General features: G+C 36.4%; 1 protein-coding gene across 1 annotated transcript in view; it reads right to left on the bottom strand.

The window, feature by feature from the left end:
• The window catches only part of col4a6 (collagen, type IV, alpha 6), a 106,651-nt gene that overhangs the window by 31,256 nt on the left and 49,137 nt on the right, over nt 1-26,258 (bottom strand). Inside the window, exons 4-11 of the mRNA XM_079803588.1 lie at nt 22,325-22,402; nt 5,005-5,139; nt 4,326-4,370; nt 4,125-4,241; nt 3,730-3,783; nt 2,460-2,537; nt 2,009-2,044; nt 1,481-1,522 (exon numbers count right to left, since the gene is read on the bottom strand). Of these exons, the coding sequence (XP_079659714.1) occupies nt 1,481-1,522; nt 2,009-2,044; nt 2,460-2,537; nt 3,730-3,783; nt 4,125-4,241; nt 4,326-4,370; nt 5,005-5,139; nt 22,325-22,402 (585 nt within the window). The remainder of the gene's footprint in view (nt 1-1,480; nt 1,523-2,008; nt 2,045-2,459; nt 2,538-3,729; nt 3,784-4,124; nt 4,242-4,325; nt 4,371-5,004; nt 5,140-22,324; nt 22,403-26,258) is intronic.

Below are 26,258 nucleotides of genomic sequence, written 5' to 3' on the forward strand. Positions count from 1 at the left end.
TTAATTAACTGTATTTACATTTACATTTTTACTGGAAAACCAGATAAACAAAGAGATTGATAAAGAAAAAGATTTTTTTAAAGAGAATAGACAGGAAAGCAAGATAATGAGGAGATAGAGAATGACAGTAATAAAAGTGAGAGTAGCAGGACTAAGGGCTCCTTTTGTAATAGTTACTGCTACAAATGCATGCATATTATTGGTGCACTCCTTTATTATTAATTTATTTCATAGATCTAGACAATTTCAATTTGATTGCATATAGAACTAACTGGTCCTTGTTTTCTTGTGTTCTGTGGGTTAAGTGTCCCAGCCAAAGGAGACAAAGGCACACAGAAGATTGGAGCAGGTGATTCCAGCACCAGAACAGATCACTCAAAAACAGCAAATTGAATAGCAGCTCAGAGATTCCATGTGAAATATGACAATACTCTTACATTGACTTTACAAATTATGCCGGTACTGTTCTGTAACCTATGAAATCTGTGAACTGCCATTCAAAAGTTAAGGAAATTACATTCCAAACTTTGTAGTGTTACCATGCTTATTAGTAAGATTCAACCGTGTTTTCCGCATCGGACATACCACAGGGATATATTCCTTTATATTGCAGGAAAAGGCTTTTACTATATGTAGTGTGAGATGAGTAGAAACATACTGAAGTTGGGTTAAAACATAAATGAAACAAGATAGGTATGCTGGCACTACAGAACTATTTGGAGAAGAGGGAAGACAAGAAAATCAAGAGGGAGATGATGAGAATGAAAGAGAGATGTAGAGTTATTGTGCAAAAGACAAAAGCAGTATACGCTTTTAATGTCCAATCCAAAAGACAGAAACCAGTCACAGAGCAGACTAAAATACTATTTGAACTGAATGTGACACTATAAACATTCTCTGAGTGTGCCAGTCTCGTTACAGAGAGTGGCGTCTTATTGTAGAGATATGTGGAAAAAACGTTTAGTACTTGAATGTATGGATTGTTAGACCCCATGAAATCAAAATGAAAGTTTTGGGGCTTTTAGTCCATGTTTGTTAGATATGGTAGTGTACTACTAAATATTGACACATTTTCAAATATAAGCATTTCAATTTATAGTCTATCTTTTCCAAGAAAGACAGAGATAAAAGATATTGATGATTCATCTTGCAGAACACAGACTTCTGTCCAATCTGAGAATGTCTCTTCTCAGAGAAGAGTTTGCTTATGGTGTTAGGCCAATTAACCACAAACAAACACATGCAATAATATCAGCATAAAAGCTCTCATTAAGACATTCAAACAAACATGAACAAACACCCAGGGCTCGGCTAGAAAGATTTAAATCTAAAATGCATCTTAAGTGTTATGGAACAAATATGTTGACAGTATTGGATGAAATTAGCATATCACCTGAACCTAATGATGCTAATAGGGAAAACTAAAAGCAATTGTGTGTGGAAGACTGCTTAGTTGTTGGCAAGTTGATGAAACCCATACCTTTTCTCCTGGCTCACCTCTGTATCCTTGACCTGGACTTCCCTGTAGAATAAGCAGAGACATTCAGCAAACTGTAATGTACAGTTATTTTAGCCATTCTGAAGGTCAATTTCAGAGGTCAGTTTCACTAAATAAAATGTGTTCATACAATTTAAAGCAGATAACTATAAGACTAGGGTTGCGTCCGAAATCGCATAGGCATATGTTCTTTATATGGCCTCATGGGATAGTAAAGTTTCCATCGTATGTACACTTCAGAATCTCAGAAGAAGTAGGCCAACCTGGTACGTTTTGCCTACTCTGAGTACTTTTCGCCTACTATATAGTAAGGAAATATGCGATTTCGGATGCAGTGTATGTAATGATTGCACTGATTACTTTAATACCAAATCAAGTGCTCAAAAGTACATACATTTTTGCACACTGCCCCCTGTCTGACAGGAGGATAAAGAGTTACAGTAAAGATGATGGAATCATGTAACATAAAACATGCAATTTGAAAACTGTCCCTTAGACATCTGAACTTACTGGAGGTCCAGGAGGACCAGATGGACCAGGTAGACCCTGTGGAGGGAGATAATGGTGAAATTACAGTCTTTATACATTAGACAGACAGACAGACAGACAGACAGACAGACAGACAGACAGACGACAGACAGACAGACAGACAGACAGACAGACAGACGACAGACAGACAGACAGACAGACAGACAGACAGACAGACAGACAGACAGACAGACAGACAGACAGACAGACAGACAGACAGACAGACAGACAGACAGACAGACAGACAGACAGACAGACAGACAGACAGACAGACAGACAGATAGATAGATAGATAGATAGATAGATAGATAGATAGATAGATAGATAGATAGATAGATAGATAGATAGATAGATAGATAGATAGATAGATAGATAGATAGATAGATAGATAGATAGATAGATAGATAGATGTAATTGTAGATGTAATACATACAGGAACTCCATCTGGACCTTGGGGTCCCACTGGACCTGGAAATCCCGTTGGACCTGGAGGGCCATCGACTAAAAATTGCTAAGGATTTTACAAAGAATTTGTAGTTACAAAAAGGCAACATTTGGTTTTTAGCACTTAAAAGTACACATATAGTCCAAAACGGCTGTATTAAAAGTGTTCTGTAGCCATGTGTTATCTGTGTGACAAACCGTCATTAATCACTGATAATCTTCACATCTAGTATGCTATTAACTACTACAACCTGATCAATTATTCAGTTGAACTTGAGAACCGGATTGGTCTGAATCATTAATGAATCATTCAAAGAGCTTTGTGAACTGGATCAACTGATTCATTGAAAATATTCAATTACTCATGAATTGGACATAGCTTCTTTTCTTTTAAACATGTCATAGAGAACAACAACAGATGTCAAGGTTTTCAGCAAAAAAATACATTTTAAAATGACTACAATCTCAGCTATAAAGTTGCTCTACTGAAGACGGTACTGTCATTATTCAGCTTAATTCAGTTCAATGGTGATTCAATTTAGCTCAATAACTCAAAGTTCATTAATTATGATCAAATTATAATTATACTTCAAAATAATTTATACAAAAGACAATAGTCATAATGCAGTTTAATTCTATTCGTTTTCGTTTTCTCATCTAATATATTATTTGTATCACTCTACAGGTGAGTAAGGAATTTTATTGAACAGATAAACTGCCATATGCAGCTCTCTAATAGAGTATCTAATGTAAATAGTCATATCAGCGCTGAAGCACAACCAAAACAATATTCTTCCACAAAATGCATGCAGTTTTGTTTTTTAACCATGAGTTACGTAGAGTTCCTTTTAACGTCGGTGGGTAAATAATGATTTAATTCATCAGAGAACTACACCTCTTTTTAACACAGCTCTCAAATGTCAATGATCATTGTCCATCTTAGCCTGAATTTTTATTAAAACAGCAGAAAAAGTTGTTAACCTCCTTATGTGTGGCAACATTAAGGACATGGGCTGCACGCACCTGAGAGAATTTAAAACCCACAGGTAATATAAAAGATGCATGAGGTGTAGAAAATGACGGAGGGAATTTCCCAGACAGGTCTGCACTCCACACCCAAATTTACAGCTAACTCACAAGACATATTATTAACAGGGTTGACAGTAAATGCCACATATGGATGTGTGTATGAGTGTGTACATATAACATTTTGCCATGTGTGATTTGATTGAGTTTCATAAAGAATGATTGTAACTTACCGGTCTTGCAATATAAGATGGTTCTCCTTTTTGACCTTTTTGACCAGGGTATCCCTATAATCAAGTAAAAAACAAAACAAATGTGAATATGAAAACTATAGATCTATATATGTATATTATTAAAAATACAGATCTATATTGTTATAAATAAACAATCGGTAATGGCATAGTTTCACAGCTAGTAAAGAATTAGAATGAAAAGCAAGTATTACACTAATAAGCAACTGAGTCAACTGATGCAACTTGGGTCAACAAATAAAAATGAATATTTCCCTTGTTGTTATAGACACTGCAGTTGGCATATATGATATGATGATTTCTTCATTTAGTAAATTAAGCTGCTACTTTAATTCAAATTGGTATAAATTTGATGCTAATAAAGCCCTTAAACTTACAGGAGCTCCAGGATTACCAGAAAATCCATCACGGGCTCTGTCACCTGGGTCACCTCGTGTGCCATTACAGCCGTCGAGACCTGGGGGTCCCCTGGGCCCCTCCTGACCAGGGTGTCCCTGTACAGCATGGTAAAAACAGCTTAGTCAACCATTTTCAGAGAAGGGTGAAACCAGAGAAGGAGACAAGAACTGTGTACTCACAGGAACACCATCATTTCCAGAAAACCCCGGAACACCCATTGGGCCCTGTCAAAAAATAAAAAAAAACACACAAAAAGGCATTTTGTAGAGACCTGCATTCCCCGACGCAGTGACGCACAAGATTTGATGGGTGAGTGCGGTTTGTGGGAGAATAAAATTATTCACGGGACTCCCGCAAAATAGAAATATCTAAAAACAAATAAACTGTTATTCATCTATTGTAAAAAAGCAACAAGAACAACTAAAATAAAAATGATTTGCAGGCGCAAGCATAGGCAGAGGGTGTGTAAGTTTGCCTTCTCATGCCTGCTGCTGCTTCTGATTGCTTTTAGAGGAGAAAGCTGCCCATAACTAGGATCTAGGATCAGTTTTGTCTGTAACGAAACATTCGGCAAGCGATCCAGTGCATTTCTGTGTTTGCGCTCTGGAGCCTGTCAAAGGTTTCTAATTACAACGTGTTTTTGCAGCACTGAGCAATGTAGCCAGTCAGGAACATATCTGATGATTTCTTGAACGCAATGGCCAATCAGAGGTGTTTAAGTTAGAAGGTTTTTAATTTGGTAACACCATGTGCACTACACATTGATAATTAATATCCGGTAAGTATTTCAGCAAAGCAGACATGGATATCTGTTATAAATGATAATTCCCCTGCATGTACTATGTAAAGTAATCTGACCTTATCTCCATTTAGTCCAGAGGGCCCTTTACGTCCTACATGGCCCTTTTCTCCTTTGGGCCCAACTGGTCCCGGGCTCCCAATGAAACCCTCAGGACCACTGCTGCCCACTTGTCCAAGTTCCCCTGGCTGCCCCTAGAGGGAGACAAAAATGAATGTAGCAGTTAGAAATACAGATGCCTCCTTAAAATGAATGGCTATGCTGTATTTATCATTTAACTTTGGATAAGTGTCTGCTAGACAAATAAATCAAAATGTAGCATGGATCCTTAAATTCAATTTAAATGATGAGGATTGTTCATGTCTGCGCATGAGAGAATGCAGATAAACACACAACAAAAACTTTAATCATGCACATTTTTACCCAACTTTGAAGAAAAAAAAGTTACTACTCTGTAGTATTTCATTTTTGTATTTTAGCAGAACATATTTTAAATGTCAAGGCATGATATAATAAAATGACTTTTTGTCATAACCACTGGTAATACTCATTGCTGACCAAATGGTGGCGACACAATCCAGATTTTAACTCAATGCAGCTGGTCTTTCTGATTTATTTAGGTCATACATAAAACAAGACTTTAACTTAAGATGAGCATATTTCTAAGAAATTATTATCTAAAGTATTTATGAAAACTGCAGCCTTAAAATGATTATTAGAGTGACACATAGTGGTTAGTTCACATGATATGAAGAGCCTGCTGCAGGGGTGTATCCGTCATGAATCATATTCTGATTCTGGTCCCCACTACCTCCTTTACGTTACTGTCTCACCTACACTGTCCTGTAAAGCAAAAAGCCCCTAAAATTATTCTAGCTGTAATGGTGACCCATTAGGTGATTAAACAGCTGAGCATACCGGTAAGCCTTTTAATTGATGTTTACAGATATTAGTTAAACTAGTTATTTCATAGCTTAAAAGGAAGATGGGGGCCATCTTACTGTATGCCTCTAAATGATCTTAACCTGTATTTCTTAATATTCTACAATGTATGATTAATCTAGTGCAATGTTCTGTGAAGAGTAAATATTTCTGTATAAAATACATTATACTGTAGCAATAAACTTCAAATGGTCAAATGGCCACAGAAAAATTGCATGTCTTGAAAGCAAACTTAAACCTTAAATTCAAAACACAGTGTCTAAATATAATACAAATGCTGGTGTGGGAAACAGTTTTTTTTTTTTTTTTTACTTCGTTGGAACTAGATCGTTAAGATTGCAACTCACCACATGGGACAATATTACAAACAAAAAAACAAGTTCTGGGATCTGCCATCTTAACAGGATTACAGCCACAAAAACAAAAATCCCACGATTTTGGGGGGTGTAGGCATCCATGTGCCATTACAGGGTGTTTTTTCAATGCACTTCTGCCATAGAAAGGAATTATAGAGAATTAGTGTGGAAAAATACAGAAAAGGAGAATAGAAAGTGTAGATGTTTCAAAGCAAAGCTTGGTAGAAAGTTTATTTTTAAACATTTAATGTGGTTTCATTTTATCCTTCAAGCTATTCCTCTTAACAGTGATGGAGGGAGAAGGAAGGAATGTGTCACTTCTTGTCCACATCAACCATCAAGAGGCTTAACATTTGATCTGAGGTTAAACCAGACAAGTAGTCTTGGTTTGAGATTTAAAAGTGGTTGGTATTGGGAAACCACCAAGAACTAAACAAGATCTGTGTGCAGTTGAGCAATATATCCTAGTAGTATAATTTTCAAAAGTCTCTCGCCAATTATTGAATGCTATCCTTCTGGTGAAAACAGTTTATTTAAAGTCTTATATGAGATTCCCCACATATTTTCAGTGGAGCACAGGCAAACGAACAAACAAGCAAAACTTATAAAGTGACCTGGGTAATACACTATATAGCCAAAAGTTTTGGGACGCCTGCCTTTACATGCACATGAACTTTAATGATATCCCATTCTTAATCTGTAGGGTTTAATATGGAGTTGGCCCACCAACAGCTTCAACTCTTCTGGGAAGGCATTCCACAAGGTTTAGGAGTGTGTTCATGGGAATTTTTGACCATTCTTCTAGAAGCGCATTTGTGAGGTCAGGCATTTGGACAAGAAGGCCTGGCTCACAGTCTCCGCTCTAATTCATCCCAAAGGGGTTCTATCTGGTTTAGGTCAGGACTCTGTGCCAGCCAGTCAAGTGAGACCACACCAAACTGAGCATGAAATTGTCCAAAATGTCTTGGTATGCTGAAGCATTAAGATTTCCTTTCACTGGAACTAAGGGGCCAAGCCCAACCCCTAAAAAACAACCCCACACCATAATCCCCCCTCCATCAAACTTTACACTTGGCACAATGTAGTCAGGCAAGTACCATTCTCCTGGCAACCACCAAACCACCCAGATGGATTGCCAGACAGAGAAGCATGATTCGTCACTCCAGAGAACATGTCTCCACTGCTCTAGAGTCCAGTAGCAACGTGCTTTACACCACTGCATCCAACGCTTTGCATTGCAACATAAAGACTGTGTGCGTGCTGCGGCGGTTGGAAAGCATATTTACACGGTCTGAATCTTTCTCTATCCCCTATATAGTGCACCATGTAGGAAATAGTAAATGTGTGAACAAGTGACCGATTTTAGACACAGCTTCAGCGTCTTTTTACGATGTAGGAGGCGGGACACTTTAGACTCTAGAGAGCATTTGATTGGCTGAAAATCTGATGAGTAGAAGTGAAGGGGGATGCCATCAAAATTATTGATCCATATTGGCAGAAGTGTGGGAGACTGTAAGTTTGAATGCTTATATCTTCTAAATACGAATTGTCTATTTACCGCAAGGCATTACAAGACTGTGATCTGGTCTCATCTGTCTCCTTCACACTCTGCTTCGTAGGGTTTCAACTTGTAAATACCGATATTAACAACATAAAGATGGAAAAAGTGACTTCCAGCCACATTAACGCGCACTAGACTGCTTCGTTTGTGGCACAAATCTGCTTCCTCACAATAGACACAATAGAACTCATTCTGCCTTTTTAAGCCAACCTGTCTTGCTCGCCTGGCTACTGAGCATGCACCTCACTTCCTGTCGGAACGTCCAACAGAATCCATGAGCCAACAGATTCCCCTGGCTCAGTCCTGTTGGCTCTGAGGATTTGGTAGGAACCATTGTTCGTGAGCAGCGAGGCTCAGGCCTGATTTTACCTGTCGCGCCATGTGTTCATCGGGTGCTGTGATGGAAGCAGCATTAGGAAACACATCAGAAAGGGGTAGGGTGCGGACTGAGTGATTCAGCCTTGATAGCCACATTTCTCGGAGTGCACCACCCCGCGTGTAGAAGCGAAATAAGCAGCAGTGCCATGCAGACAGCAGAGAAAACACACATGCACTGACTCAGCAGTCTTTCTCTTATTCAAAACTTAACCCTGCAGGCATGCTAATGTGATATATGAATGAGTCACAGTGTGTTTTTAACTGTGTGTGCAACATTTATAAACAGTTTGGCATTTAATAAATTAATGATTTTGTGTTACACCTTCATCATAAAATATCTGCTCAAAGCTTTCATAGACTTTCTGGAAACATTTACCTGGTTTGTTTATTGTCTCTATCAACTAATCAACTTGCAGCATACAGTAAACAAGTCTGTGCCTGACTGGATAAGATTTTTTTGTTTATGTGTGTATAAACATACTGTATATGTATATATAAGGGAACATCCTCATAACTTTCACTAGCGTTCTTTAAATGTTATGTAAATGTTAAGACAAAACGTTTTCAAAATAATGTTTATGGAACGTTTTATGTTATTAGTAATTCATATACGTTCTCGTAATGTTGAGAAAACGTTGTTAGAATAACATTCTCGGAACATCCTCATAATGTTATTTTTATTTGAATGTTTGCATAATGTTTATCGTAAAACGTTCCGAGTACAATTTTCATGGAACAACCTTACGATGTAATGAGTGTTCTCGCAATGAAGAGAAAACATTCTTAGAACGTCTTTATGATGTTATTAATATTTGCAGAATGTTTTTGGAATGTTTGCATAAAACGTCATGAGAAAAATGAATGAAACATCCTTATTGTGTTATCTTAAACACAATAATATCTTAAAATCTTCATGCCTTATATTTAGCAGATTCCCAACTCACAGGGAACACTCTCAGAACGTTGGCTAACATTCTGGCAAGGTTCTTTCAAAGTTATGGACAAACCTTTTTCAAGTACTGTTAATAGAAATTTCGTTCAAAGTATCTGGTCTTTAAAAAAAGTTCTCAAAACACTAGCACAACAATGTTATTTATATATTGTTCATGGAACATACTTTTTGGAATGGTTTAGTTGGACGTTTATCTCACATTTTTTAAATGTTACTACTTGTTAAATCATTCAAGAGGATTGAAGAGAACACAAAGTCACAAAACACATGCATAAGGAACAAACAATGAATGCAAGTTGTATATAAAATATACAGGAAAGCAGGAATGATACACTGACTTCTTGCCAGCTAATAAAAATATGTTCTTAGAATGATTTGCTAGCATTCACACTAAGTTATGAAAATGTTATTTTTTTCTAAATGTTATTAATGGTTTATGTGAAAATTAGAGGAACATTCCATTCTATCAATTTGAAAATGTTATGAAAACGTTATTTCTGAACGTTAAAAACATCCAGTTGAATGTTTTGTCCTAACATTTACACAACTTTTAAGGAACGTTAGTGAAAGTTATGGGAACGTTCCCTGTTAGCTGGGATTAAACCTAATGCATTACACTAAGCAATCAGGACTTTGAATTTCCCATTCAACAGCATACACTAACATACATTAACAGCATTTCATCTGAGTCTGAACTAAATCTCATTGTCTTTCTATTCCTCGCAACTCTGCGCATTCGCTCCGGAGAACCGTTAGAGAGAGAACCGTCACACTCTGAGGTCTCTCTTCAGCCTGAAGCATCTCAAAGCATTTTGTTAAATCATTTGAAACGCTGTATGAAACCGGTCACATTCACAGAACACAATTTTGTGGTGTTTTCTTTTTCTATTGTATTGTTTTCCACGACTTGTTAGATTTGACTTGTGTGCTGTCTAGTATGTTAGAGTTTGTGTTCTTTTTTCCCTTGTTTGGGGGTGTGTTTTACGTTTAGAAAAGGTAAGCTTTGCTCTACGATTCCATGTTTTGGACTGTGTACTTCCCAAAGACTTGCACAGTGTTCTATGTTTAATGTACTACTACAGTAAAATGTCAATCTTAAAGTAAAGTCCTATCTGTTATGTGTGTAATTCAAATACTTGATGCACTTAGAAACTTTTATACTCTGGAAAAATGTGTCTTAACCCAGTTTTTGGTACTTCAAAATTCTGTTAATTTGAAATCCATATGCGGCTGTAAGAAATGAATTGCTTACTTACATTTTATCTATTTTTAGCACTTGAATTAATATAAACAGGGCAGCACATGGCTAGCACTGTCTCGCAGCGAGGTCCCCGGTTTGAGTCCCGGCTGAGCCAGGAGGCCTTTCTGTGCTGAGTTAGCAGGTTGTCCATGTCATTGTGGATTTCCTTCAGGTACTCCAGTTCCCACCCCAATTCAAAGACATGCAGCATAGGTAAATTGGTGATACTAAATTGCCATTTGTCCAGGGTGTTTCCCAGCCTGTGACCTGAGATGGTGGGACAGGCTCCAGCAACCTCACAACCCTAGAGAGCATAAGTGGTGTGGAGAATGGATGGAAGGGCCCCACTTTATATTAGGTGGCCTTAACTACTATGTACTTACATAAAAAAATAAGTACAATGCAAGTACTCTGTTTAAATTGTATTGCAAAACACTTTTGCTGATATTGAGGTGGGATATGGGTAGGGTTAGGGACAGGTGTGGTGGTATGGGTAAGTTTAAGGGTAGGGTTAGGTGTAAGGGAAGGGTCAACTGTGTAATTACAAATGTAACTACAGAAATTAATTACAGATGTAATTACAAACAGGTATATTTAAAAATGTAAGTACAATGTAAAGGCATGTATGTACACAATAAGTGCATTGTCTCAAATTATTAATTAAAATGTTAGTACATAGTAGTTAAGGCCACCTAATATAAAGTGGGTCCGATGGAAGAGTACAAGCAATGTTCCTGCGGATATGTTTGGAGGATTTCAACCAAGAAAAAAAAAAAAAAAGTTCTCAAAACATAAAAAAAAAAAAACTGGACGTATTGAACTTGAATTTTCGTGGCATTTTCAATATGATAGCATGAAAAGTTCATCTAACGTTCACATAAACTAAGTAAAAAAAACGTTCTTAAAACATTACAAATTTTTGGAAGTTTAAAAAATATTCAGAAATAAAATCAGTTTGTTAACTTAATGGAAATGTTAGCAAAACATTCTAAGAACATATTTTTTAGCTGGGAATATCCATGGAGAAGTTTGTCATGAGACTATACAGCTAAAAGACCATGGAACTGACATTTCAAATTTCATCGGTTACTGAGAAACAGTATAAAACTCTTCAACAAAACAGAGCACCTCAAAATTATTTGAAAAAATAATAAATAAAATAACAGATGTGACAATGGCTATTTAGCGGTCACACATTTCCATTTAACATTTTGCCTAATAAGTTGTTATTAGAATCTGAAATTAAATTATGAAATATTAAATAAAGAAAAAAAAAACATGGTAAGGCTGCCAGCAAAAGCTTATCACAATTTTCAATCATATCAAACATTGGCGATGCATTTTCCAAACAATATAGATCCTTGACAAAGACATTTAGACATATAAACTCTGTAAACTATGTGTACGTAATAACAATGCTGTAGGCAAAGAACGAAAAGGATTAAAAAAAGAGATGGAAAGAGAGCATTAAACAGTGTTTCACAATCTACCAGCATATAGGTCATGAAATGTAATCAGATTATACATCTGACATCAGATACCATTATTATATCTTTCGTACAGTTATATGTACAGCCATATTACATATGCTGGCGTGAATATCTGTGATGTGTTGTAAATTACCTCACACCTCCTTTCATCTCATTAAGAATGATTTTTTGCCTCAGAATAACAGCAAAGACGAGGATACAAAACGCAAACAATCATTTACATCTAGATGTATATCAGTCTTGTTAACACTCAAACACACTTGTTAAGTCTAAACAAGTAAGGATTGTTTACACCTCTTGATCTGGATCAACACAACACCTGGCTGTTCATAGTAAGTGAGTTTACATACTCTTTGAATATTAGACTTCATTCAGACTTTCATTCTAAACAATAATTCATTATGCGAATGCTTTCCCAGAAAACAAAAATATGTTCTAAGAATGTTTTAGTAACGCTCCCATTTCATGGAAATGTTCTCTGAATGTGTTTAAAATGTTCCGTTTTTTTTTAAACATTTAAAATATATATTTATATATTGGTTACGTGAACATTAAGGGAACATTCCATTTGAATGTTTTCTGAACATTCTGAAACAAGTAGTAACATTTAAAATATTACAACAAAAACAACGTTTCAGAACAAACTAACCATGAACCATGTATAAATAATGTTTTTGTGCTAACATTTTTGAGAAAATTATTAACTCTTAACAAACATTCTATTAACGTTACTGGAAGAATGTTTATTCTAGCCAAAGTTCTGAGACATTTCCTGTTAGCTAGTACTAGTTTTGTCCACCATGGGCCAAATTTACTAAACAGGGCAAATTAGCGTATATCCCAATAGAGCGAAATTCCAAAAAAGCACAGATGGGAGTGGAAAGTTCTGCATTTGATCTGACAACGCGCAAATTGAAGAACATAGACGTAGCCAGATAATTTCCATAATGATTAATGCAATCTACAAGCGTGCTTTGTTCGGGAGGTAGATAATGGTGCAAACATCAGTAAAATCACCTTGCATGATTAATTTAAATACTATCCTCCCATAATTTTAGGGAAACTACTGCAAATGCATATGCAATAAGGTCAGCTGCAAAAATAACTGTGCCCACGCCTTTTCAGCGCTAATTTTTCACAACGTGTCTTTAGTAAATCCTGACAGTAGTTTTATAACGGCAAAAGAGGGTTTGCGCTGGCGCAAGCTGTTAGTAAATCTGGCCCCATGTGTGTTAATTAGACTACAATCGACCCTTCGCAAAGACCCACCCATCTTAATTACTGTCTCCGACAAGCCATGGTGCTCTCAAGGCACACGTAGTCGAATGCATCGTGGAGAAAAAAAAAAAAATGACAACGCACAGACAGACAGGACAGAGCAGGTTACTTTTCATATAAAAAAGTTTCAGCTTTCAAGTTGTGTATTTTTTAAATAAATTCAAACAATAAATATGGTTTTGTGACTCTTTATTGTGTGGTGTCAGATCGCTATAGCGCCTGAACCAAAAGGCTGAACCAATCATCTCTTCCTTCTAGTTCATTTATAGCATCAAATAAACATGAATGAACATCAGAAGGAATGTTGTTTCAACCGCGCAAAGATGTCAAAACACATAATTTTTCAAGTTCAAGTTCACCGAACTTCATGACCCTCAAGCATATCTCTCTCTAGTCATGGATGTTTGGTTAAATCTTCTGTAGCCGAAACACATGACTCACATTTGTTTGGATTGTTGTTGTGTTTGAGGCAGACCCCTCTAAAAGAAGAGCGATAGGTTATAGGGATGAAACAGATAACAAAAAGTGGGATAAAACAGCACATCTGTGTGTTTTATGTGACCCCATTGCGATGTAAAATACCCCCCCCCCCCCCATATGCTGTAAAAACCATAAAACTGAAAATGTCCAGCTGTTATTTTAAAAGGTTCACCCATAAATGAAAATTATGAGTTTGGAATGACAGTATGGTATAAGACTTTCATTCATCTTCCAATGCAAAATGCAACAGAAATCTCTCAGGTGTCATGATCTTCTTTTGTTTCAAAGATGGATGAAAATCTTATGGGTTTGGAACAACAAGCGGGTGTGTAAGAAACATGTTCTGACCCCTTTTATAGAAAAACTACATGTAGCTTGGGCCTTAACATCAGTTATGAAATCAAAGAGAAAGAAAAAGAAGAAAACATCAGCATTAACAGACAAAAACTATCAATTCTATTTATCTGATTTACTGTGGGAATTTATGTGTGCTGAATATTTGTTGTCTACTGTGACATCTGGATAAGTGACTTATAAGTGATAAGAGACTAATGTAGTGTGTAATGCAAGATGTATGCACTTCCCTGCATTAACTACCACTGTATTCAGATCTGTATTCAGATCAGTCTTTTTATAAACCGAATCAAGAGTAAATAAAGTCTCTCATCGCTAATAAAGGAAAAGCTGGGGATCTATTCTAAGAGTGGACAGATTGAGTAAGGATGGCTAAAGTGGTCACACATGCTCTGCATACATGAAAGACAGTGTTGCTTTTCTTTGGCGGCCCTTAACTCAACCATTATGTCAGCCTCCTACAACCTCTGACCTGTCTGGAAGCGGATGTTATTGGTCCAAATGAGACCAGTATGGGTGCCTGTTTTTGTTGGGAGGCTCACCAGAGAAGAATGCTCTTTTAAGATGGCTCATCATGGCTGATGTTTGTCTTTAAGGAGGGTTCTGAGACAGCTGGAAACAGATGCTTGAGGAATGGCCTCATGCAGGCAGGTGTATTCCTTTGACATATTTGTCTGAGAACTATGGAGGTAACACTTTCTATGAAGCCCCACTGAATGATTCTTGAAACATGCCCAACTGCATTATTTTTTTTTAAAACAGCAACATTTCCACTTTGAAATCATTCAGAGATGATCACTAGAATGTTCTAAACACCAATGTAAAATTACATTTGATTTTCTCTTTTTTAATTAAATTCAAGACATTACATTATCCCTCACTACCACAACTCAATACGTCATACAGATTAACATACACACTACCATTCAAAAGTTTGGTGTTTGTAAGATTGTTTAAATGCCATTAAAGTGATCAAAAGTGACAGAAAAAATCTCAAATAAATGCTGTTCTTTTTAGCCTGACAAAAAAGTGTTTACAACATTTATGATAAGAAATGATTCTTGAGCAGCAAATCCACATATTAGAATGATTTCTGAAGAATCATGTGACACATGAGAAATTTGGTTTTGTCCTCAGGAATAAATTACATTTAAAAATATATTAAAATAAAAAACAGTCAATTTAAATTGAAACGGTGTTTAGATAGTGTTTTGATCAAATAAATACTAAACTTTAAAATGTTAGTGTACAATGTAGTAGCTGTAAAACGAAACGTTTGAAAACATTTAATACATGTGTGACAATGTGCCACAATGGCTAGCTTTTTCTTATGGTTCTTTCACATACCTTGCCGCTAGGTTTGCATAGGGTTTCACCTTGAGGGTATGGGAGTTTCTATGTATTAAATTTCAAATTCTTTGGTTTGCAAAACAGGTAAAGAATTATTCCTAATGTATGTGTATTTAAGGCAAGTCAAGTAAAGGCTGTGCTATTTCCTTGTCCATCAACCCCTTTAACTGATTGCTATGTTTTGTTGGTAATTTAAACTAAAGCTTAACATTTGCATGTTTTTTCCCCTTAATGATGGTGCAAATAAATATATGGTTAACTAGTAAACTCTCCCTTTCTCTCCGTCTTTTTTTATCCTCCTCTGAAGCAGACATTCCCAGTACGGCTGACTGCACTTTTCAGAGCTCACTCACTTTGCATCGCATCACATTGTCTCCTGTTTATTTTGGGGGCCAGAGCTCTATTGGTGGTGGTGAATTCAGGCTCAAAGATGGTTTACCCACTCTGGCCATGTCTTTCGTGTCAATGGATTACTGGAATCAAAGGTAATGGCAGCTAAACAACCACATAGATTTTTTTTTTTCTGCCCTGGACACTGACTGCAGCTCGATTCAAACTTGACACTGTGCCCACTTTGAGTCAGGGTTGGGTGCATTGAGTTGCAAGCATTCGGACATTGACAGAGTAAGGCCTGAGTCACGAGGTCTCTGTCATGTGTAGACTGATGTTAAACAACTTGTGTTGCCCTGAGTGTATCACTAAATGATGACTCAAGGCCAGAACAAAGAGAGCTATGAGTCTGCTCTTCCATTAACTACTACTACAGTATCTTCCTCCACACTTGACTCTGGAATTAAACTAGCAGACTTAAGCGAGTGGAAACATCCTGTTCTTTCTTTTATGGTTATATTTTGCCACTCCTGCCTGTGGAAAATCCTGCATCACTTACATGCAAATAAATCATGTTGTATGCACGTGTAAATGTTTATGTCAGGAAAGGATGTGTTTGTCCTCCTGCTTGTTTAATTAGAGTTTGTGGTTCCAACAGCAAAACAACCACTGATTTTAATCAGTGTCTTATCACTGTCATGTGTACATGGAAAACATGCAGGTGGCTATGACTGGCATGTGTACGCTAATGCTCATAAAATAAATTTCTCACCTTGTAGGTGTGAATGGAACACAAGTAACAATAAATCTGACCTTGAGAGCAGTTCTGTCTTGCGTGCCAACATCTTGGCATGCTCCAGGGAAGATGGAACGGATGCGGTATGAACCACGAGCATTCTCTGTGTGTGCATGTCTGTGTGTGTTTGTGTGGTAACTCTGAACTCTCAACAGTTTCCAAAACTCATTTGTTTGACCTGTCTAAGGCTGATGAACTTAGAGTGGTTAAAGTTTATTTTAAACACTGTTCCTGAACATTATAACTCCAACATTTATCTGTGTGGTGCACATTTAAAGGAGAACAGCTTCTAGAAACTAAGAAAATACACTGCAGGCTACGCACAAAAGCTTCTCCTGAAATGGAGCAGTTCCCACTTTGCCGGGACAATCTGTTGTTTTTGGATCACAACTTGTATGTATGTCTTATTATTTGTAGTAGCGTTTTCTATTAACAGCTCAAATTATACGTTTTATGTTGTTGTTACGATGTAAACAAAGGGCAAGGTTTTGCCTCCACTAGCCTGCTAGCTAACATTACAGTATTGATACAGTGTTTACTGTATAGCTTCTGTAAACTCTCGCTTTTGTAACGTTGTTTCACTGCCCCTTAGGAAAATATGCATGGTTTTGTGAATGATTACGTTTGTATTACCAGTTTTTCGACAAATCTCATGATTAATGGTGTGTAGCAATATATCTAAAATACAAAACAAAAAAAACAAACATACTAAACGTCCTGTGAAATCTGTTCTGAATGATCCTCTTGTTTGTTAACATTCTAAAGTCTGAATCAAGCTTTAATTGGTTTGAAATTCTGGCCATGACATTTCCGGAACAAGCGCTAAGCGGTGCCAATCACAACACACTAGGCGAGCTAACCAATCACAACAAATTTGCACATTTTCGGAAGGAGGGGCTTCATCGAAAGAGGAACTAATAATATTTTACATTATTACAGCACCACTCTCTCCAGCAAGACTGGAGAGAGAGGTGCTGTAATAATGTAAAATATGTGAAATATAATGTGTTTTTTTTTTAACAATCAAGCATGAAAGCATATTCTAGTACACCCCAAAAATAAAATCAAGACTTCATAAAAGGGCATAATAGGACCACTTTAAGATTTGCACCCAAACTTGCTTTTATTCATCATCTTAGCAGACTGTGGTTTTTATATACAGAACATCATCAACCAATTTGTCTGTGTTTTTGGTTTGTGGGAGTTAGTGTGCCTGGTGATTCATGGAAAAAAAATTGTATTATGTGCATGTGTGTTAAAGTGATGATGCCTATTTCAGACCCTGATGGTAATGAGTCTTTAATGAATTTTGAAAACACTTTCTTTATTTACGCAATCATTCCTGCAATTTACATCTCACTACACGTCTTTGATATGATAACAATTAATGTGCTTCACAACATCAAAATACACCAATACATGAAGAAGTTTGGGTTCTGTAGGATTTTATAAATGTTCCTCAAAGTCGTCTTTTAAGCTCACCAAGGTTGCATCTTTTATTTTATCAAAAATACAGTAAACTGTCATGCAAAGCTGTATTTTCAGCAAGATTAGATTTCCAGTGTCACATGATCTTTTAGAAATCATTCTAATATGTTAATTTGCTGTTTAAGAGACATTATTACTATTATTATCAATGTTGAAAACAGTTGTACTTTTGTAGAAACTGTGATACAGTTTTTTCAGGATCCTTTATGAACAGCATTTATTTGACACATAAATGTTTTCTAACAATGTAAGATCTTTTCACTGATCAATAAAATGCATCTTTGCTGAATTATGCGAGTTATGCTGAATTATGAAAGTATGTGATTCTTTAAAAAAAAAAAAAAGCTTTTGAATATAGTGTATTTTCTCAGCATAATTTTAAAGAAATGTCATCGTCTTTCTAGAAATGTTTCCATTCAGCAATTCTAGAAAGTAACAGTTCTATGATTATCTGCAAATCCTAATGTATGCTTTTGAGAGACCTTGCGGTAAACATATCGGTAAAATCAGCTATCAGTCATGTCACACTGAGTGTGAGTGTGTGTGACTGAGTAGGACTCAACAGTGGCTTGGATAAACTCCAAAGTCATACCAGTTCTGGAGACATGTCTTCTTGGCAAACACCCATCTTTCCCCCTCCTGCACACTCCCTCACATCTCTGTGATTGGCAACCTTAAGTGGCCATGAACGCTATATCTACAGGGTATGAATATTTCTATTCCTGCTCTTAAGCATTGTAAAGACTTGTACTTTGCCAAATAACTTCTCTTGCACTGTGTAACTTTTTGCCAACATGTCTCTCAGGTGGGAATAATTCATCTAGATTCTAAATAAAGTCTTTTTTTTACATAAATAGTGAACATGACAATGCATTCAATGCGGATTTGTTTTTCCAAGTGTAATTTTTAGACCCTACTATCCACAAAGTTATTTTGCAGACAATAAAATCAGATGTGTTTGTTCAGTCAGTGTGATATCTGGTTTAAGCATTGGTTGCTATAGCAATGATGTAGGCGTTAGTTAGCACAATGCCAAGTGACTTTCTTCAACAACAACTGAGAGTTGTGAGTATAAAAAGAGCAGTTCAACTACTACTAACACAGCGATAAAGTGAACAGAATTCATTCATTTCACATGAGTGATGTGATGTGTCCAGCAATGCAATTAAGTTAATTAAAGTTTAACCTTAAACTTATTTCTTGTCAAAATGCAATACAATTTTATTTCTAATTGTAATACATATTATTTGTGACCAGTTGCTGTTATCAACAGTTCATGTGACTTTCAGCGTTATGTGTGAACAGGGCATCTGAAGGGCTCTTTATGACACCGTTTTTAACTAAAAACGTAAAACCTTTTATGACCATTCATTTACACGACAACGGCATTTTGAGGGCCTGAAAATGCACACTTTTGAAAGCGGGTTTCAAAGTGCACGTTTTTGAAAACAAAATCGTTATCGTCTTGAACAGTGTTGAGGAAAGATACTTTTAAAAGTAATGCATTACAGCGTTACTCCCTAGAAAGCTAACTAATTACGTTACATTTTATGGAAAATAATGTTGCATTACCAGTGTTGGGGGTAACGCATTACAAGTAATTTGAGTAATACTTTTTCAAGTAACTGGTAAAGTAATGCATTACTTTTCAAATTTACAACAAAATATCTGAGTTACTTTTTCAAAAAAGTACATTTTCAAAATGTATTTGACTCACAGCTCTCCTGTCCCCATGTTGACAAAAATCGAGAGTAAGTGCAGAGGTGTTCTGTGTATACATGATGGTTATTGTAGCTCTAGACTAAATGTGAGCATTTATTCATCTCACTTGCACAAAGATTCAGTACTCCTCAAAATGAATAAAATCAGTCGAGTGCAACATCAGAATACTATACAAACCTCCAATAATTCAATTTGCATAAAACAAATAATTTTATGCATTTAATCTACCTTTATTGACCAATGTCTTGCTGCTGACTTTTGATGATTCAGTTAAACCATGAGCAAAAATTACAAGGTTTTTTGTTTTTATTGGTAAAACTTTTTCCTATTCTTCCATTATCCAGAATGGCAGCACAGCACAGCAGAGCTGGGCCCTCTACTGTTCATGCGTGAATTTGTATTTTTACCTCAGCCTGAGGCTTATTATTTCAATTTTGGTATGAAGAAGTCTTTACATTTGTACAAAAATAGAACTTTTATTGTTGTAAAAAAAAAAAAAAAGCCCAGCCCAGGTGAGAAAAAGTAACGCAAAACTAACGTAACGCATTACTTTTCTTAAAAAGTAACTAAGTAACTCAATTAGTTACTTTTAAGGGAGTAATGCAATATTGTAATGCATTACTTTTCAAAGTAACTTTCCCCAACAATGTACATAACTTTCTCACCTTGGCTGGCTTGCTTTTTTTAATAACAACAAAAAAAGTGTTATTTTTGGCAAATGTAAAGGCCCGTTCTCCCCAAAAGTGAAATAAATAAGCCTAAGGCTGAAAGAAATGCAAATTCACACCAGTACAGTAGAGGGCGCAATTTTAAAATAACCTTTCAGCTGTCCATTCTGGATTGAAGAACAATAGGATGCAGGAGAAAAAAAGTTCAACATGCTTACTTCAGCAATACATTTTTTGTTTAAATTAAACACAAATGTGATGTTTATCTCAAGTTATTTGGTTGCACTTTATTTTACAGTACATGCAATTACATGTACTTACAGTGTACTTACCTAAGAAAGTACTGGGTAATATAAGGTAACTACAGGTTAGGTTTAGCGGTAGGTTCAGGGTTAGTGCCTAGTTATTGCAACTACTATAATAAGTGCATAGTATGTACATGAGGAACAGGACTGTACAATAAAGTGCTACCAGTTATTTTTGCTTATTAGTATGGTTGAAGTGGATCAACGAAGGTCAGAAGCAAAGACACTGGTTAATAAAGTGAGATTAAGTACATAAAATAATTTACTAGTTACTTGAAAAAAAGATATTCGGATTACGTAACTTGTAATGTGTTACCCCCCAACACTGGTCTCGAATGTGTGAAAATGGTGACCTAATGCGCATGCGTATTACATGTTCAGTATATAGGTGCGTAGTGTTTCTTTACAAAGTGACATCAGCAACTACTGGCCTGGCATGTATAACACATTTCCGGGGATCAGTTTGAAAGGGGATTGTTTTGACAATGGTGGAGTCTGTATGCAAAAAATTTAAAGGAAAAACGTTTTCATTTTAAGTACATCGTTGTCATGTAAACATACCTTGAGGCAGTCTGTTATCAGTTTGGTTTGGACAAAGATCTCTTGACTGTGTGACTGGATATAGATGTTTCTATATCTAGTGTGTCAATGAGATTGCAATAATAATCAAATAGAATAAAGTTTGCAATTCGTGATTTAAAAAAAAAGATACAAAAGATATGAAAGTCTAATGCTGCCTTCACGTGCTATCGGAAATTTCATAATTCCCACTTCAGAAGTCGTAATTACGAGCTTGTTGCATTCAAGTGTTTTGTTGTCGGAATAAACATGGAGGACACCATGTTTATTTTTGCCTATTAATTGGGAAAATCATATTAAAACCAAAATGATATGTGGCGTCACATGCACTGACAACCATATAAACATTTACGATGCTATCCAGTCCACAACTGCCGATTCTGTTATTTTGTTCAAATGCAGGCTATTTTTGCTGTGTATAAAACATGCAATATGCTTAAAAATAATATGCATATATGTAAATATGCACTACATTAATGACAAGACAAGACGATCTAGCTGTTTTCAGGGGGATACTACTAAATAATACCTGTCACAGCAGTAGTTCTCCCTGTCACCATGTTTAAAGTTTATGGCGCGCCCATCTCAGGAATTTGGGTATCAAAATTATTTCCGATCTTCCCAGTGGTAAACACGACATCAGAGGGCATTCATGTGCAATTTTTCCCAAGGAAACTCATATTCCTAGAGCACGTGAAGGCAGCATTCGACACAGGTTCTCAACTCTATCCCTCAAGGTCCACTTTCTTGCAGAGCTTTGCTCTAACCCTAATCAAACACACCGGAACAAGCTAATAAAGGATAACTAGAAAGTTAAAGGCAGGTGAGTTTGATCAAGGTTAGAGCTAAAGCTAAAAGAACAGTGGACCTCGAGGACCAGAGTTGAAAATGCCTGGTCTGAGAGATCCGTTTCTCAGTTAATGTTCATTCATGCAGCTTCCTAACATGTGAGAGATCTGTTTGTGTGTGCATGAGTGAAATTGCACATGCAGGTGTTTGCAGCTCTGAAGGTAAATTTGCAGTTAACAGTGCTGTTTGAGGTATTGAATGGGGTCAGGAGATTGGTATGAACAGTCTCAACATTAGGAAACAGAGTTTCTCATCACTCACCCTGCTACCCTTTAAGGGAAAACACGGGCACGCTCCTCTGCAGTCCCGGCCTGCACACGGCTCCTGCAGATCTGACCCCTGCACACAAAAAAAAGACAAAGGGACAAGATTAAAGCATGTACTGTCAGTCATATGTCAATAAAATACCAATGAAACGGCACACCCTCATATGGATGACAAGTAAGTTAAAGTGAAACGATATCATCAAGAGCATCAACATTTGTACATTTGCTAATTATATGAGCACCTATTATAATGTGTGTGTGTGAAATTGTGACTGTGCTTAACACAGCAACAAGTTGTAGCGTAGTTTGTGAGAAAATAAAATGTACTCAAGGATTGATCTATTTGTTTCCCTGCAGGCTAGTGAAGATCACATAGAAAGCAGAAAGTGGTACAGTATATGATCCCACATAGGAACAAAAAAACAAAACCCTCTCTGGATTTTAGCCTCTGGTACAGCATACCAAAACATCTACTTCAGAAAAAAAAGTAAGACAGCGACTAGAGGCCATTGCATTCATACTGGCAAGACGATTAGTTACCCTATACATCACAACCACTAAACCTAACCCCTATAGAGCGCTCGCACATACACAAACACACAAAGATACATATGAGATCTATTGTCCCCTCATCCCATGCTGAGATCACATTCCAAAAAGTGCTTGTCCCACCCTTCCCAATCATTTATCTCTTTTCAATGCTGTTTTTTTCTTCTTCTCCGAAACCCACCATCATACATACACAGTTTTTGAACAGACTCTTTTCAAATGTATGCTATTGTTCAAATGTTTAGGGTCGGAAAAATTAGTTTTTGAATGAAGTCTCTGCATTTATTTAATAAAAAATACATGAATATTGTAAATAAATAATATTTCTATTTGAATATATATTTAAAATGTAGTTTATTCCTGTGATGGCAATGCTAAATTTCCAGCAGCTATTACTCTAAAAAAGAACAGCTTTTATTTGAGATAAAAATATTTTGTTTTAGATTGCTTTAGATCAATTTAATGTATCCTTGCTGTATATATATATATATATATATTAGCGTATTCATAATTTTCTTCTGGCCATTACAGATGATCAGATATCGTAGCACACAAAACATGTATATTTTTTATTCATAGTATTACATTAATATTACTATCCCATGTACTGGCTGCTGGTCTGTAGTTATGGCTTTGCCACAATTGAAAAACATTATATGCACACATAAACATACATGTCAGGATCTCCTAACAACATGTCCTTTCTTCACCTGTAGGACAAGATCTGTGAAATCCAATCCACTTTATTGAGCAGACATATGAATAATGTGATCAATGAAAGCTGCACATACATATAAGGGTCCTTTAAGCGGCATGCCCCTGCTGGAGTTCAAAGGTCATTGGATAGCATTTCACTTTGATTAAAGGATGAAAAGGTGCAGACAAGAGGGGATGAGGGCCCCATAAGGCTTTGGACAGTGGGTACTTGGCCAAAGGGTCAGGGGTGCTCGGACAACCATCTAGAAAAAAAACCTCAAAGGTCTTAAACTGATAACCAAGACCTTATTTACCCATCACAGCGCCTGCCTGTGTGAGTGTAGCTGATATAAGGCCCCCTGTGGAACCTGTCTCCACTCAGAACGTCACATGACTCCATAAAGCCTGTAACTTTTCCAACTTGTGACTGCATTTTTCTGTGACAGAGAGGCTTTATAAAGAGGGATATAAAGAGAGTTAAAACAAGGGTAAGAGAATGAGTACAGACTTTAAAAAAATAACAGGGAACAGGGAACTAGTAAAAAGTAGGTTAGAAAGCTGGGGCTGCCCTAAACAGGCCTTGGCTCTCTTCTACTGATCTCTTGTTTACCACTAATTGCTCTGACAGAAACAGGCCAGAAAATCTACATGGAGGGATTCAGATACAAGTAGACTGACAGAATGAGAAAAATAATATATCACACAAATAAAGCCCTGAGGATCTTTGTGTCGGCCTTTTTCAACATTAAGACTAACAAATCTTGGCAACCAAAGAATGAAAGACTTTGTAAAGACTATACAAAACATGAGAGCCAGAAAATGCCACATAAAAGCCAAAAAAAATAATACAACAATTAGTATTACATTTAAAATTAGGTAACGTTTTACAAATCTAAAAACACCTCTAACTGCAGAAGTATCATCATAGCCTCAAAGTCTGGTACAGACCGTTAAATGACACAAAAACAGGCAATCTGTGCAGATTTATGGTTCTTTAGTGGCACACTGGCACATATGGCACATAGTTAAGTGCCATATAATTATTCTATACTACCTGGCAGATTAAAGGGGACAGCAGGTGGCAACACAGAAAGGAGAGAAGGATAATCCAACACCCCTCTCTCTGTCCCTGCGGAAATCAGCCACCTTTGTCACCCTCTTTTCAGGTTGCTTAACCCACCTGGTGGAGAAGTGAAAACATAAGCCATATATATGTGCATTAAGGTCCCTCTCCTGTAAGTTAAGCAAACCTCCACTACAAGGAGCAACAAGCCCCTGTCAATAGCACACCTTGACATTCCTCTGCAGCTTGTTCAGTGGAATTGAATCGAGCTATTTGAAGGAGGACAAAGAGTGCAACTTTAGGAGAAATCTTTGAGCACACATTTCCAGACACACACACATACACACATCCTGCAGGCAGAAGGACAGGATCCATTTACACACTTTTAAGCCAATGGGCCTCCTTAGCTTTAGTTCACTGTTATATGCAAATCATCGCCCATAAACTTGTTTCAGCAAATAATTAAAAGATTATTTTTATGCCTTGATTTGATTACCATCATTTATGACGATAAATTTGTAAAAAAGTATAAATCCAGACCAATTAAAACACAACACAGAGTTCCAGTTAAAAAAAAAAATATATATATATATATATATATATATATATATATATATATATATATATATATATATATATATATATATATATATATATATATATATATATATACATACATTGAGAGAGAGAGAGAGAGAGACCTAGTATTGTTATAAAAAATAATTAATTGCTTCAATTCATGCTTATTGAATCTTAAAATGTAAATCAAACCATTACAAATGGAATTGGAATCCGCAAAAATTTAAACAGAACACTCAGAATTTGGGAAAAAATCTATTGTATTTAATAGGGTCCTAAATTTATATATATATATTTTTTTTTGTTAATTAATTAGGCATGCCTTTTGATGACTAACATTTAAACAAATCCAGAAAAAATTTAACTGGGAAAAAAAAATTGAATTTTGGGGGGGAAAAGCCCTAAAAAGTATCTTGACTGTGACTCTGGCTTGTAAAATTAGAACTGCTATGGTTGATGTTTGGTCATTCTTGGGTAACAACTTCAAGACTGCAAAAGGTTTAAGATTTACCGGCATCTGCATGCACTGTAAAAAAAAAATCAGGTCTCCAATTGAACATTTTCAAGTGACCGATCACATAAAAAAATTTTAGTTGGCCAAATTGAATTTTTGTGAATTAAATTGTATCAATTCACAGAAATTCAATTTGGCCAACTGAAAAATTTAGATGTGATCGGTCACTTGAAAATTTTCAATTGGAGACCTGGTTTTGTTTTACAGTGTGCATGTACAACGCACACATCTACACAGAGGCCGCACACAGAGTGCGAGAGAGGTTAACCTCCCGTTTCCCCTCAAGCTTTAGAGATATTTGCTCACATTCCCTCCATCATCTGCTGTCATCCATCAATCCACCCATATCAGAGCATGACAGAACAGAAAATAAGACCCAAAGACACTAGAAAAAGGGAAATGATGTAAGTGGGACGTTTATCCGTGACTGATGAGCTCCACTGACAGATGGCTCAGCCCAGAGAATAGAGCAAACAAAAAACAGTGGTACATGAAGTCTGATGTACAAATGCCTAACCTTGACTATTA

Source organism: Gobio gobio (genome assembly GCF_949357685.1).
Source record: "Gobio gobio genome assembly, chromosome: 2".
NCBI classification, from domain to species: domain Eukaryota; kingdom Metazoa; phylum Chordata; class Actinopteri; order Cypriniformes; family Gobionidae; genus Gobio; species Gobio gobio.